At 39.5% G+C, this 15,977-nt stretch overlaps 2 protein-coding genes across 10 annotated transcripts in view; one reads left to right on the forward strand and one right to left on the reverse strand.

The window, feature by feature from the left end:
• map3k4 (mitogen-activated protein kinase kinase kinase 4) overlaps positions 1 to 7,857 on the forward strand; it is a 153,414-nt gene extending 145,557 nt beyond the window's left edge. For all 3 annotated transcript variants that reach the window (XM_052012201.1, XM_052012200.1, XM_052012202.1), the window contains exon 29: positions 7,664 to 7,857. The gene's annotated coding sequence lies outside the window, so the exon portion shown is untranslated. The remainder of the gene's footprint in view (positions 1 to 7,663) is intronic.
• agpat4 (1-acylglycerol-3-phosphate O-acyltransferase 4 (lysophosphatidic acid acyltransferase, delta)) overlaps positions 1 to 15,977 on the reverse strand; it is a 138,621-nt gene that overhangs the window by 12,257 nt on the left and 110,387 nt on the right. For all 7 annotated transcript variants that reach the window (XM_052012215.1, XM_052012212.1, XM_052012210.1 and 4 more), the window contains one exon: positions 11,321 to 11,519. In XM_052012215.1, coding sequence (XP_051868175.1) covers positions 11,321 to 11,519 — 199 coding nt within the window. The remainder of the gene's footprint in view (positions 1 to 11,320; positions 11,520 to 15,977) is intronic.

A 15,977-nucleotide genomic window follows, 5' to 3' on the forward strand; every position in this document is an offset into this window, starting at 1 on the left:
ACACACAGGATCATCAATAATTTCAAAGGGTGACTGTGATCCAAGGTTAAGATTGGGCTCTGCAGTAAATAAAAAAGTCTTTTCACTCTTTTTTTTTAAAATAAGCATAGCCATTGGCAAAAATTTTGAAGGATGGACTTCAATTGACAGCGCAGAACTGATGAGGCTTGATCAATAAGAGGAATTTATTTTGGTTTAAAAATTGACCCATTTTGAAATGCATATCACTCTGAACAAACAACCCATCTCACTTTGTGGCCATAAATCTTGCAGTGAGTGTTAAAAAGAGGCAGTCAATTAGACAAGGAGATCAATGTCCTTTCCTGCAGCAAGCTGCCCTTGTAATGTCTGCTGCTTGTTTTCCTACAGATACAACAGCAGTCTATATTAATCTATCTATCTAGATGAATGAGGAAAAGTGACCTCAGCTGACTTAAAAGAATAATTTGAAATAAAAACCTTTTTCCTCTTTAATACCACACGATTTATATAGGATTTTTAAAAAATCATTGGTATTGAACAACATTCAGAAACAGCAAGTGCATTTCAATAAAATTCTTCCAATCAAGATTATTTAAAGCCAGCACAGTATGGATTGAAAGGCTAAGAGGAAGTCAATGCAAACAAAAACTTTTTCCACATATGGACATACATCTGATAACCAAAGTCAAAAAGATGCAAAAATCACATCAGCTATTTTTAGCAACCTTTTCAAACACTGGTTTTGCAGACAGTGCAGCAATGCAGTAGGATCTTGACCAGAATCCCCAGTTTTCATTTTAAAGAACCTGCACTCAAACCTTGAGCTGTTTGGCTTGGTGTAGTGACCCATTCATTTGAACAGGGATTGTAGCGATCCAGGCAATACAGGAAGAAAAGCAAGTTACATTTTCAAACAAAAAAGTGTTTTGTTTAATGTTTTTAATTATTCAAGTGCTGTCAATTTTACCTTTAATTTTAAATATTATCTTTAGATCTTCACTGAAAAACCAACAGTTAAGAAAGCAAGGACATTTGTGCGCTGGTATCAAAGGCTTCCAGAGGAGTTTTGAGGGCAATGCTTGTCCTGATCAACCCACATCACTTCTTTACATTGTTCATGGTCATGCCACTGATTACGGCTGCATCATTTGGCTCTAGGGCTTGCAATGTGGCTGGGGGCCTGGGAAAAACAGGGGAATGGGGAAAACAAAACTCTGCAAAAGAAACATGGAGCAGAATCCATTGTAGATATGCTCACTCTGCATCTTTTCATGATGTACCACAAGAGGGCAACATTAAAAATAGTAAAAAAAAACAGTTGTAATTACTTGAATAGATTTGATTATGAATCGAAGTAGGCAATGATCAGGTTATCTAAAGTCTTTAAAAAGTAGTCCAAGGTGAACAGTTCTTTAGCACATCATGAAACATGACACTATACTCGACAACACTTCCCAAACACCCAACTTTGACCACCAAGAGAACATGGTCAGCTGATCCATAAGACCACCACCACCCGCAGGCTCCCCACCTGGTTAAACCTGAGATCCTTAACTATGGCCTCACTTCTATCACAGCTGGCAGCACCTTCAAACCATAGAGAACAGGAACAGGTCCTTGGGCCCATGTGTGTTGAACATGATGCCAATCTGAATTAATCCCATCTGCCTGCACAAGGTCCATATCCCTCTATTCCCTACCTGTTCAGATTTCCACCCTGGGAAAACTACACTGACCATCTACCCTATCTATGCCTCTCTCAGCTATTTTTTTTTAAAAAAACATATCCACTTTCATTCTCCCTTCTCCCAGCCAGATCAAGGATAGAATTCCCCTGGTCCTCATCTTCCACTGCATAAGCCTCCTCATTTGACATCCTTCAGATTTACCACCACTTTCAATGAAAATCCACCGCTAAACACATTTTCCCCTTCTGTCCCCTTTCAGTATTTTGAAGGGTTCATAACATTCCTGCTCATCCATTTCCACCGACATTCCCCTTCCCCCACACCAGTAATGTAGCTTTCAAAAGCCCACATACGGCATATCAACCACAGCTCTTTTACATCACCCATTTCCACCATCCAGGAAACCAAACAATCCTCTCAGATGAAGCAGCTACTTGCTTGCACTTCCAATGTACTGTATTACAGTTGGTGTTCACAATGTTGTCTTCTCTACAGTGGAGAAACCAAACACAGATTGGGTGAGTACTTTGCTGAATACCTTTGTTCAGGCTGCAGAAATGAGCTTCCAATTTGCCTATCACTTTAATCTTTCATCCCAGTCTCACTCTGACCTGCAAGTCTGTGGGCTCCTACATTATGCCAAATAAGCCCAATATAAGCTTGAGAAACTGCATCTACCACCTGGGCATATTTCAGCCTTTTGGATTCTATATCAAATTGAACACCTTCAGTTAATTTGCTCTTTCTGTTTGTATCAGAACAGGCCAGTTCTGCTGTATTGATAGTGCTATCTATCAATAGTATTAATTCAAAATTTTCTCTCTCCACAGACACTGCCTGATCTGCTGGCCATTTTCAGGTTTCTCCTTCTGGTTCAGGTCTCAGCAACAGCTCTGACCTACTTTTCACAGCTTCTACATGTCTTTGTTCTCCCTCTTTCTCTCTCTCTCTCAATAGCCTTATTAATCTATCAAAATGAGAATCTATCAAGTCTTCAACAGAAATTTGTACAGAGGCTGAATCCAGTTCTGATGAAAAATCACCAACCCGAAATGTTAACTCTGCTTCTCTTCATAGATTCTGCTTCGCCTGTATTGTTCCAGCAATGTGTTTTATTGCCAGCCAACCTCAGTTATTGGCATTTAACATTATTACAAGTCATTTATCTATTAGCATTTACCTTCCAGGAGCATGAAATAGGGTAGGGCAGGAGGGAAACTTGAAAAGAACTAGGTTTTGTCTCAACACAGAACTTTAATAGAAGTTATTGGACAGGCAATTGGGCACCTGGATTACTGATCTAGAGACAAGTGCAAATTTAAATTCATGTAAATGACTAAATCTGGAGTAAATAGCTAGCATCAGCAATGCTGCCCACTGAACTATCAGTTGTTGTAAAATCCCACCTAGCTCACAAATGCCCTTCAGAGGTCTGTCATTCTTATCTGGTCTTAGCTGCACACACTTCTGGTTCAAGACCCATGGTTGACAATTAATTGCCCTCTGCAATGGTTGAACAAGCCTCTCAGTTCAAGGGCATTTGAAGTGGGAAATGATTACTGGCCTTGCCACCAATGCCCACATTCTATTAATGATTAACTAAAATTTCTCTCACTTGTATACTTTACACCCCATTCTCCATAAATTAGTTCAAGTGGCATGGGAGGAATTCTTGGTAGTCTTGAGTAAATTGCCTTCAATGTGGTAACGTCAGTATTTCAATCTGTACATCAAGTTTTTAGAATTTGTATTGTGTTAGCTCACAATCCAGACATATTCTTTAAGTCAAGTGCAAATAACTTGATAAAAAAACGAATACAAATATCAATAAGAGGCATTCAGCTCTGCAGAAGAATTTCAGGTAGTCAATCTGCCAGAATCAAGCCAAGTCCCATTTAAGTTTCAAACACTGAGATTATAGAATGTGTTGCGTTCATCCATTTTCCTCTCTGTGCCAGACAAAACACCAGCACAATTTTTCTCCCAGCACTTTTAAGCATATGCACATGTCCCTGGGTGTAAAGAGACCCGTATATCTCATTCCCCATAATTAGTAATGATGTTGGGATGGTATATGAATGAGATCCTTTAGCACAGCTGGGTGCTGCTGCCGACCCCAGGAAGAGTCACGTTCAAGCTTGTGGAGCTGCAATTTAAATATGCTAGAAGTCAACAGCTGGTTGTGCATGTCAATTCAGTGCAAAACAAGGGTCCAATGCTTTAATACTTCACTCACTAATAATTTGCACAGATATGAGCAAAAAGAATTCTATTGTATCTAAAGACATGTTTGCACAAAAGATTGTGCATTTTACTTTGCAAATAAGCAGGAAGAGACAATTTAAACCAAAACTAATCTTTGAGGAGGTTAGAGGCATACAAGCAAATATTTTATGCTCACAAATGTATTGAGGTCATGCTCATTACCCTTACAAACCACGGCTTCCATCACTTTGGTGACTGCATAAATTCAGACACTGTAAGCTTTACAAAACTAGGATAAACAACATTGGCTGAGGGTTAGCATCCAAAAGCTAGCCATATTGTGCACCTTCTTCACTGCAGCATATTGAACTCATAAGCAATTTGTGTTTTTCCCCACAAAATTTGATGACACCTATTCCCTGGAGGGAAAAAAAACAACTCTTTTCCAACAGCAGCAATACACTATCGTTAACATGCTTATGAAAGAGAGAGAAATGTAATATTGTCACCAACCTAAGACAGTAAACCTGCATATAAGGAGACAAAATTCTTAAAAAAAAACTTCAATCCCATAAGTTTAAAAAGATGCAAAATTTTCCACTAATCACATGCAAACCTACTTTAAAATTTATTAATAACAAAATAATGCTATAAAGTGTAAAAGATGCCAATCATGACTTCTTACCAATGCACACCTATTATGATATTGAAGTTCTTGACGTCCTTGCACAAGGGTGCAGTTATAGCTGTCGTCATTAAAGTATGTTGGGTTTTTGCTTTCCTGATGGCTCAGATTTTATACAATGCCTGAAGTCCCCAAGTTCAATCTCTGCTGTTAGCTGATACCAATTAGGAAAGAGGCAGGAACACCAATTACCTCCAACTAAATGGAGAAATAATTGCATCTTGGATTCCCAGCCACAATTTTAAAGCAATAATCCTGCTTTAAATCTGCACGAGTGAAACTGAATAATTCAGGGTTGGGTTCAGTTATGATTTAACACTGGCTTCCTGCCAAACTGTTTACCAGCATCACAGTGAAGGCTCAAATGACAGATGTAGAACTCAGTAGTTCCCTTGGAAATGCAATCATACAGAGAGAAGATTGGTGAGAAATTAGAAAAGGAATAGCTCCATGTAAACTCAATGCAGAATAAACCAAACCAAGACCCACTGCAACAGTAAAAGACAATTTAATTTTCATGCTTCATCACCTTTCCACTTTCCTTGCTTCTAGAGTCTTGCAAGTCGATGGAGGCCACAATCAGGGTAATGCAGCAGTTTGCATAACAGTGAGGGAGAGTCTGTGTGGGGGATTGATGTAGATGTGAAGAGGTGCATAGAAAAGTACATGTTCAAGTTCAGTGAGCATGAGGAGTAATGTATTGGAATAGGCTTAACAGGACAGAGTGGGAAAGGATGGGGTTGATACACACAGCAGGATGTATGTGAATGTACCCATCTTTCCTGCTGAGCTTAGGTCTTTAAAGTGGTTCCTGCATCGAATCTAGGAGCTTGGTGCAATGCTTCTGCTGGTGACCTCCTGATGTGCCTCTATTCCTACCACCTCTGTAGTGGCACGAGCAGCTTCTTTGTCCAAAGGCTGGGAAAGTGCATTTCTTTCCAGCTTCTCCCTGCTGTTAAATGGTATATTAGAGGAGACATTAATGAAGCAGGGTACAATCTAACTGTCCTGAATTCATTCACTTAATTCCAACTCCCACCTCTAGATCCCATCTTTGGATTGGTTCTTCAAATGCTTCAGTTGAGATCACATCATGCATGTCTGCAATATGCCCACAGCCATGCAATTAACAATGAAATAAATGATAAATGAGGTGGTTCAGTCAAAATGCTACTGATCAACATGCCGAACAACATTCTGGGTTTCCCTTGTATTATAGTGATCAGATTCCAAATGTTGCTCTGAGTTATCAATGGGGTCAATGTCTCCAATCAGCCGTTTGATTTTTATCTTCGTACTAATGGAAAAATCTTTCATAAGAAGGAAACTGAAATCAGAACTCAATAGCATTCAACTGGCATTGTGCACTTTCCTAGCCCATTAACTTAAATTACTGAATTAACATTAAACTTAGTTATATTCTTCCCTACACAACAATAGAAACTGTTCTTTTACTTTATTCCATCTAAAGTGATTCATGTCATGCCAAAGACTTTGTAGACATTATACCCATAAACTCTATGCTTTTTAAAATTTTCTTTACATTAACCTTCAGGCACTTCATTTGAGAGTTAACTTTGCCAGCTGGCTAAACAATCAAAGAAAAATTAGCAACCTTCATTAATCTCAGGGACTAAAGAGGCACAGTGGTTGCCAAAATAATTAGGAATTTCCATTAAATCTGGAATTAAACAGTCTACTCAATCCAGATAACTGGTGGAGTGACCAGTCTCCATTTTTCTTTTTAAGAAGGTATTTTGAATCACTCGCAAGCATTGGGCCAGATCATACAGACAGCTAGCCAGTGACTTCAGTGCATGGCCTATGTACAGTACATCAGTATATTCTAGACTCCTGCAGATCTACAGAATACACTGGAGGTCAGATGGCAACACATTTGACTTCTCACTTCTCCAATGGACTCAGCATGAAGTTCATTGGTGGTTTCACTGGATGCTGAGCTGAGCAGCCAGGTACATTTCATATCTGCCTCTCAGATTTCTCCCCTTTCAGTTGTATTCTTAAAAAAAAGTGAAAGGTAAGTCACTTGTTTTGAAAAACAAAAATAATATTAATTGAAAATATTTTAATGTACATAAATTGAATGTGGCTTAAGTGGAAGTAATATTTTGCTTTTTTTTAAGGTTTAATCATATTAAGTGTTTTCAACTGCTCCTGAATACCTTAAATCAGAGACATTTATAGTTAGTAGGATGGGCCTTCCAACAGTACAAGCTCTCAGAGTGCCATCAGGATGGTGCATTGATCAAGCCTTAGTTTCTGCTGCACCTGGCAGAATGATTTGTGGCTCGATTTCTCTCATTGCAAATCCAGCAGAACATTGGGACCCTCAGTGCCATAATAGGCAAGTGTGACTGTAAGGAACAAAAGGCAAAATACAATCCTGCTGATAACAATTACTTAACAACCAAAGTTTCCAAAGAATTTTTTTCTAAAAACACTTTCAAATACATCAGGAACCAGTTACAGCTAACTCAGTGTAACAAAGATGGCTCACATAAATGGCATTCCTCGTGTAAATCTAGATAGCAAGTGTCAGTTGAATATGCAAGCCTGCATAGTCAACCTGAACCCAAGTTAAATAAGTGCACACCAAAGATCAAACCCAAAACTATTTCTCTCTATTCAACTGCTGTACAATATATACTGTAAGAACCATAGGGACAATTTATTTCCTTAAATGTTTACACAAGAATTGCACTGCAGTTTAGGATAAGAGTCCAACAAAGCATTTTCTGCAACTGCGATAACTTTGCATGTAGTTATCAAGGTTTAAAAAAAGATTTGCTAAACAACTTACAAAATGGTCCTTTTATGATCCATCAATATATCCTACTTAGAAAACACACTGTATTACAACACTGGAAGTGGCTATTTGGCCCACTGTGTCCACGCCAGCTCCCAGCCCAACAATCCTGTCAATGCCATTCCCCTCCTCATTTCCTATAGCTTATTCTCTCTCATGTTATTTTTCATGTCAATTCTTATGTTCTTATGTGCATCAACTTCCTCCTGATTCTATTTATTCTTAAGGCATAATTTGCAGTGGCCAATTAACCTACCTCATGTCTCTGCAATGCAGGAGGAAATCAAACACCCAGCAGAAATCTATGTGACCACCGGATGAACGCACAAACTGAATGCAGCCAGCACCTGAACTCAAGATCAAACCCAGGATCCTGGAGCTGTAGGACGGCAGCTCTAACTGCTGCACCACCATGCTGCCCAACACAGTCAACTTGCTTTACAGAACTGTACCATATTTAGAGAAGCATATTGCCAACCCAGTTTAAGATTAAATTAGAAACTAAAATTACCGAATCCCTTGTTCATGTTTTTCTTTAAGACAGTTTTACCTATTAAATTCAATAGTTGCAGTTACTTAAAGTTAAAAATTGTTAGAAATTCTTCAGGCATTTTATTCCTTTGTAAACAAATGTTTACACACATTAATTCTACTTTACCACTTACAAGAAAGGACATTATATATACTAAAATGCACTTAGCTTACTATCAGCTGCTTTTCTTTAATATATTAATATTCAATGTTAAGAAAAGCAAAAGTAAATATAGTTTGTGTGTCGTCTCAGTTACATTGATTACCTTTGATTATTTAGCATCACATTAAACCTCTTCACTATCAAGTACAACATTAATGGTGTGAATTTTAAAATATAGCTAATCTCCAAATCATTTTCAGAACGAAAATCTTATTTGGTCGTAAATATCAAAATTTGAATCAAATAGGAGTAATTCAGGAAAAACCAAGTGCATCTTTGCGAAACAAATGCACTATCTGCATAAAGTCAACCATTTTGTTTTTGTACTTTCCAGGTCAACTAAAATTCATTTCAATTTCACGTCTCTCCCCCTCATTTCATCTCCCCTCTACTCTTTCAGTCCAGATGAAAGGTCTCAACTAGAAGTGTCAACTGTCCATTTCCCTCCCACAGATACTGCCTGACCTAGAGTTCTTCCAGTAGTTTATTTCTTTGCTCCAGATTCCAGCATCTGCAATCTCGTGTCTCCAATATTCATTTCAATTGTGCTTATTTCACCACAAATTATTAAGGTTGAACTGGATTCCTGCATCTAATGAAAATGTTCAGATTTATAAACAAATACATCACTTCAAACATCTCCTTCAGCATTCTCTTTCCCCTTGCCATCTTAACATCACGTAAAGGTTAGGAGTCATTGGGGCAGAGCTCACTGGTAATTGTCAGCATTCAGCCAATTAAATGGGAATTCTGGACTTCTATGTATGCACTGTCAAATGCAAAAGTCCAGGACTCATCAACAGATTTCAAAGGCCAAACCTGTCAGTTTGCTTGGTTGCTTGACTTTCCATAAATCCAGTGACACAACCTGTTCTTGCCAAGATTCTCCAGCATTATACTGGGGAAATTATCCCTCAAATTCCGCTGCAGATTAGGCCTGGTACAGTATCCAAGATCTGACTGATTTCATTGGAGATTGTATGGAATAGATTTGAGGCAAATAGCAAAGCAAGTTCATTTTAAAATAAAATATTTTGCTTTAATGTTTATTAATACTTGTGCTTTAGGCACTTCCAGTTTACTTCAATTATTTTTGTAGTTTTTTTCCTATTTACTTTAATTTTAATAGTTTTTAGATGTCTCTGACATTGTAGTTTTAAAGGCAGCCAGGGTATGGATGGGGCAGTAATAGCTGTAAAAAGGTTTGGCAAGCAGATTACCTCAACACCACAGGAGCCTTTGCTGTCATTCAGACTATACGCTTGTCCTGAATGCCTGGGACCTGAGACGGTATCTATTATATACAGATGTTCCAAGTCCCTGGGTAGGAATTCTAGCCTTGTGGACCTGGTCAGTGAGTTCCAGTCTTTTATATTTCCTGGTCTCCAAAAGTGAAGTTATCAGCTTAACCTCCTTGTGCTCCAATGTTGCCACAATCCCAATCTCCTATCCTGAATATACGATGATTTCTTCTCTATCAAAAATCCAACCCCATCTCTCCCAAAACATTACAGGAAGGATATCAGTCTTTGCTTGCATGTACTAAATACATGCACACTTATCAACTGCCAGCCAGAGCCACCTCCATATGTACTGATTTCAGTGGTGGTCAACACCCACATTCGTATTTAATGTAGATAACGAACAGCCAAATTTTCAAATTTCACCCTCTGCTTCTGTACCCCATCCAACACTCCAAGCTCAACCTGCTCCATTTCTTCAGGCAGGTCTCATCTCTCTCCCCCCATCCTCAAAACAATTAACCACCCTTTTAATTAGCCTACATTTTCTTTTTTATCCTCTGTAACTATCACATCTTCCATCCATTTATGCAGACCAACCTCTTCATGTTGCTTCTGCCTGAAACCATGAACCTTAATCATGCTTTATTTTCTTTCCCTAGCTACTGACAAATGCAACTTCTGTATCCTTCTCAAGTCTGCGGTGAACAAGACTTCTTTACTCTTTGACTTTCAGCTGAAATTTAAATCCTATTTTTACAAAATATCTCAATATTTGTCATTGTCACACTATTGAGACCAAAATTTTACAGCTTTGGATTGTCTTCATGCCTTCCTCAATAGCCTTGAGTCCTTTTGATAAAAACAGTCTCATCCAGAACTGCCCCACCCACATTCTATCCTGTACCAAGCCCCATTCAAATATTATACCCGTTCACGTTGACTTGCAGCTTCCCATTGCTCAGGATGGTGAATTTTCAAATCATCCCTGTAAATCTCCATCTTCACTCTCCCCTTCTTCACCTCTGGTGGCAGCTTTTTCCCCATTGCAATGCTGGATTCTAGAATCCTCCTTTGCTTCACAATGTCCCTTCAGACCTTTCAAACTTTTCCATTTGATCTAGCTCAGGTGCAATGCCCCATTGTAATGCACCTTCAAGGTGTGCTTAGGAACCAAAGGGATTAAAAGCAGAAAAATTTGAGACCTTTTAGCAAAGGGAGGAGAAAATGCAAATAAATAAAAAGAGTGGAGGCTATAACCCACCATCCAAGACTAGAAGTGAAAGAAATCTGTTGATCTGAATTTTGAGTTCAATGTGTTGCAGAAAGAGAAAATGATATTCAGTAATGGCAGCTATATCAGAAGAAGGTAGTTAGTGTGGCTCAGGATTTCGATGTACAGTGGATCTGTCATCTAACCAAGAACAATGCAGTAGCCTTGCTGCTGCCAAGCTGAAATCAGTTAACTCAAGCACAGATAGTTCCGTTAATCTGAAAAGTCATCTCCTTACAAATACATATTTGCTAACAGTAAATATGGTAGGTGCTGATGTACCATTTCAGATTAAACACAATTCAACCATGGGCAGAAGAGTTAAAATCAAAGTTGTAGATAAACAAAGGATGCAATTAAGTAGGAATGAGGAACATCTCCCTCCAGCCACAATGCCAGTTGTAAAATTGTGCATGCATAGGTTACAGTCAAATACCTGCATGCAAAGATTTCTTTAATATTTAGTCTCAGACTCTAAGAATCCAAGCTCAGACTCTGAAATATAAATGGTTATCAAACAGAAAAATGAAGCAGCTGTGAATGTGAACAGATCTAAATTTTTTTTAAAACATTGTGTACCCACAATCCTGAAGGGAATTAATTCAGTTTTTTTTTATATATTTAGAAACAGCCTGTTCATTTTTGAAAACTCAAACCAGATGCTGGGCACATGCTGCACAATCCAGATGGGAACAAAAATCCAGAAACAATTATTCATGACTTACCCACAATGATGATTAACGAAAATGTAATTAGAATCAGGGAAGATCCACTGACGATCATGTTAGCAACTAGCTTAAATAAAGGAAACAGCAGCAGCGCAGACCAGAACAGCCAGTTTACAAGGACCCATGGTCGTTTTGGTGGCACAATGGGAGTGCCAGGGTAGGTGCCATTTTTGTAGTATTCCTCCTGCAGAAGATCCTGATAAAATAAGAAACAGGATGGTACACTTTAGTGAAAAATACATTTCTGTGCAAAATTCCACCCATTTCTACACTGTGCCCAGGGTATCTCTGGTCATTTCTGTAATCCAATAGAGATTAAATATCCTGTATGTTGCAACTTGTCCACAAAGATGTCCTCTGTATAGAAACCTAGTCATGTATGAACCTAGTCATGGATGAACCAGCAGATCCACTCCTTACTGAAGGAGAGGACTGCTGCACACAAATCTGGTGATCCTGATCTGTACAAGAAGTCGAGGTATGACCTTCAGAAAGCTATCATGGATGCCAAGAGGCAATACCGACTCAAAATAGAGCCCCTGACCAGCTGCCAGTTATGGCAGGGTTTACATGCCATTACAGGCTACAAGACAGACAGGCTGCATAGTTAGCAACAGCGCATCCCTTCCTGATGAACTTAACACATTCTATGTGCGTTTTGAACAGAAGGGAAGTGGATTGTCACCATCCACCCTAACAGCCTCCAATGCAGCTGAACCTGTGATCACAGTTGAGGACATAAGATCAGTCTTCCAGAGAGTGAACATGAGGAAAGCACCTGGCCCTGGCTGTGTGCTCAGATCTTGTGCTGATCAGCTGGCAGAAGTATTTGCAGATATATTTAACCTCTCCCTGCTTCAATCTCAGGTTCCCACCTGTTTTAAGAAGGCCACTATCATCCCGGTACCGAAGAAAAGCAAGGTACCATGCCTCAATGACTACCAACCAGTGGCCCTGACTTCCACCATCATGGAGTGCTTTGAGAGGCTGGTCATGGCACACATCAACTCCAGCCTCCCAGACAATCTTGACCCACTGCAACTGGCCTATTGCCGAAACAGGTCTACAGCAGATGCTATCTCCCTGGCCCTACACTCAGCTCTGGAGCATCTGGACAGTAAAGGCACCTACGTTAGACTATTGTTTATTGACTACAGCTCTACCTTCAATACAATAATCCCAAGAAAGCTTGTCACCAAACTCCGAGACCTAGGACTCAACACCTCCCTCTGTAACTGGATCCTTGACTTTCTAACCAACAGACCACAATCAGTGAGGATAGGCAGCAATACCTCTGGCACGATTATTCTCAACACTGGTGCCCCACAAGGCTGCATCCTCAGCCCTCTACTCTACTCCCTGTACACTCATGACTGTGTGGCCAGATTCTGCTCTAACTCTATCTACAAGTCTGCAGATAATACCACTGTCGTAGGCCGTATCTCAAACAGCGATGAGGCAGAGTACAGGAAGGAGATAGAGAGCTTAGTGGAATGGTGTCATGACAACAACTTTCCCTCAATGTCAACAAAAGAGCTGGTCACTGACGTCAGGAAAGGGGGCGGTGTACATGCACCTGTCTAAATCAATGGTGTTGAGGTTGAGAGGGTTGAGAGCTTCAAGTTCCTGGGAGTGAACATCACCAACAGCCTGTCCTGGTCAAATCACGTAGATGGCACAGCCAAGGAAGCTCACCAGCGCCTCTACTTCCTCAGGAGGCTAAAGAAATTCAGTTTGTCCCCTTCGACTCTCACCAACTTTTACCGATGCACCATAGAAAGCATCCTATCTGGATGTATCACAGCTTGGTACGGCAACTGCTCTGCCCAGGACCTCAAGAAACTGCAGAGAATTGTGGACACAGCTGAGTGCATCACAGACACCAGCCTCCCCTCCTTGGACTGTCTTTACCTCTCGTCACCTTGGTGAAGCAGCCAGCATAATCAAAGACTCCACACACCCGGGACATTCTCTCTTCTCTCCTCTTTCATTGGGTAGAAGATACAGGAGCCTGAGGGCACCTACCACTAGACTTAAGGACAGCTTCTACCCCACTGTGATAAGACTATTGAACAGTTCCCTTATACAATGAGATGGACTATGACCTCACGATCTACCTTGTTGTGACCTTGCACCTTATTGCACTGCACTTTCTCTGTACCTGTGACACTTTACTCTGCACTGTTATTGTTTTTACCTGTATTACATCAATGTAACTGCACTGTGTAATGAATTGACCTGTATGCAAGACAAGTTTTCCACTGTACCTCGGTACAAGTGACAATAATAAACCAATACCAATGTACATTTACTAAGCCTGCTTCAGTTCCAAGATATACATTCATCACCTTCTACTTTCACTTCTCCAGATCAATTGACCATGATTAATTAGATGTTACCATGATCAAATTTGTCACCCAGATGCTCTCATATCTCCTTTGTGCACTTCATTCCTCCCCCTCCTGCATCTTGAAACAGACTCCTTTTCTAGTTCTCAGACTTGCTTTCTCCTAACCTGCTGAGCTTTTCTAGCATTTTTTGTGGCATAACAGGGCAGGGTAATTTAACAATGCAATTTATCCACTTGAAATAATGAGATTGCAACCTTGTAGTCAACTTTATTTCTGGAGCTATATAAAAACTTAAAATTCAAGCAAAGAACATTTCTTAGTTAGGGAATATGTTGAAAAGTCAATCCTCACACAAGTGCAAAACAAATGAAAAATGTTTGCATATTCTAACCTTAAGCTCCATGGGAAAGGACATTATAATTAATATTCAATGGAATAGGCAGGTCGCAATTTTAAACAGGACAAAATACTAGTAGTTATTTCGGTAACTTATTGAAGTCACTGGGTATTTTGTTTTAAAAAATCAATAAAAAACAAAGCTGCCATTGTGGACAGTTACCAAAATTTGTGAAATAAAATGCTAAAAATGCAATAAGCAGCATTAGCATGCCACAGGAATAAAAATTTAGGACAGTCATTAAAACTTTGATTTAACAAATACATTATTACATTTAAATGGCATTATCATCAACATTCTCAGGAATGTCACCATTGACCAGAAACATAATGTGTCTAGCAATTTAGAGACCAAACCACTATAAGTATACCTCACAGCTCTCGAAAGCCTTTCCACCATCTACAAGGCAAGTGAAATGTTCTGTGTACCTAGATGAATGCAGCTCCATCAGCACTCAAGAAACTCATTCCCACTTCAAACAAAGCAGTCAAATTGATCGGTATCCCAACTGCCAATTTAAATATTCACTCCCTGCATCATCAGTACACTATGTCTGCATTGTGCACCACCAACAAGATGTGTTGCAGCAACTTCCTGATGCATTTTCAATAACACTTCTAAAATCCATGACCTTTGATATCTGTAAAGGACAACAGTAGCAGTTGCATGAAAATGCCAACACCACCTTCAAGAAAAAGTGTGGACTTTTTCCAGATTTTAAGTTCTAACAAGCCATAGACAGAGCTGCATCTACAAAGAGGGAAAGAATTATGTACTTTCTGTATTCTACAGCTCTGCTGGGCATAAAGGAAAGGAAGCTGTGCTTATATTTACATATATGTGGTGGGACTCCAGTCAGAACAGTGTCCAATTCTGAACACATTTTAGGAAAGATATCAAGAGCATAGAGAGGATGCAGAGGATATATATAAGAATGGTAATGGGGAAGTTGGATTTAAGTTATGTACTCAGTCTAGAGAAGTTTGATTTTTCTCCCCAGAATGAGGAAAGTTAATAGAATCCAGAGAGTTAATAAACACATTCAAAATCATGAATTTTGATAGATTAACTAAGGAGAAACTCCTTCCAGTGGCAAAAGGATCAGTAATCAGATGGCAAGTTTTAGCCAACTGCCTAAAGGGAAGATTTATTTTTAGGATGCAGCTAATGGGTAATGCTTTGGAATGCATTGCCTGAAAAAAAAATTTGATAGAAGTAGATTCAGTAATAACATACAAATAAAAACCCTGCACATTTACAGATCTTCCCCAGGTTGTGAATGCCCAATTTATGCACAGCCTGTACACAGGAAAGAGCACTTGGGAGACCAGTGGGATGCAGGGCTGCAGGCATCTTCTGCTGCCTGGGAGCTTGGTTCATGGCTGCATTTCTGACTTACGAACTGTTTGGGTTATGAACAGTTCACAAGAACAGAACTCTGCCATAACCTAGGGAGGACCCGCAATTGAAAGGGAAAATATGTAGGAGCTGGGAAATTGAATAAATTAGATAGAGAGCCTATATAGGGATAAATGGGACAAACAGCTTCATTCTTGCACCATTTTATGACTGTGTCAGGTAACAATCTAGCAGCTCTTCAGAATATTGCCAAGTTACAATTCTTCATTTGTAAGCAAACTGTATCAGCAAATGGGCAAGGCCAGTAACCATTCTGCATTTTCAAGCAGGGATCCACAGTGAATGAAGAATCGTGGTAGATTTTCACCTCTACCAAATTCAGAAAGACTGAGGATACCGTTACCACTTCAGTTGAGATTAATTCATTCAACACAGACCTGTGGTTAATGTTAGGACTTGTCTGATACAGACTTCCTACACATGAAAGATGAACATTTGTGTAATGAAGACAGTGAGAATGGTAATGATGAAACTAGGATAGGGAAGG

Source organism: Pristis pectinata, chromosome 3 (assembly GCF_009764475.1).
Source record: "Pristis pectinata isolate sPriPec2 chromosome 3, sPriPec2.1.pri, whole genome shotgun sequence".
NCBI classification, from domain to species: Eukaryota; Metazoa; Chordata; class Chondrichthyes; order Rhinopristiformes; family Pristidae; genus Pristis; species Pristis pectinata.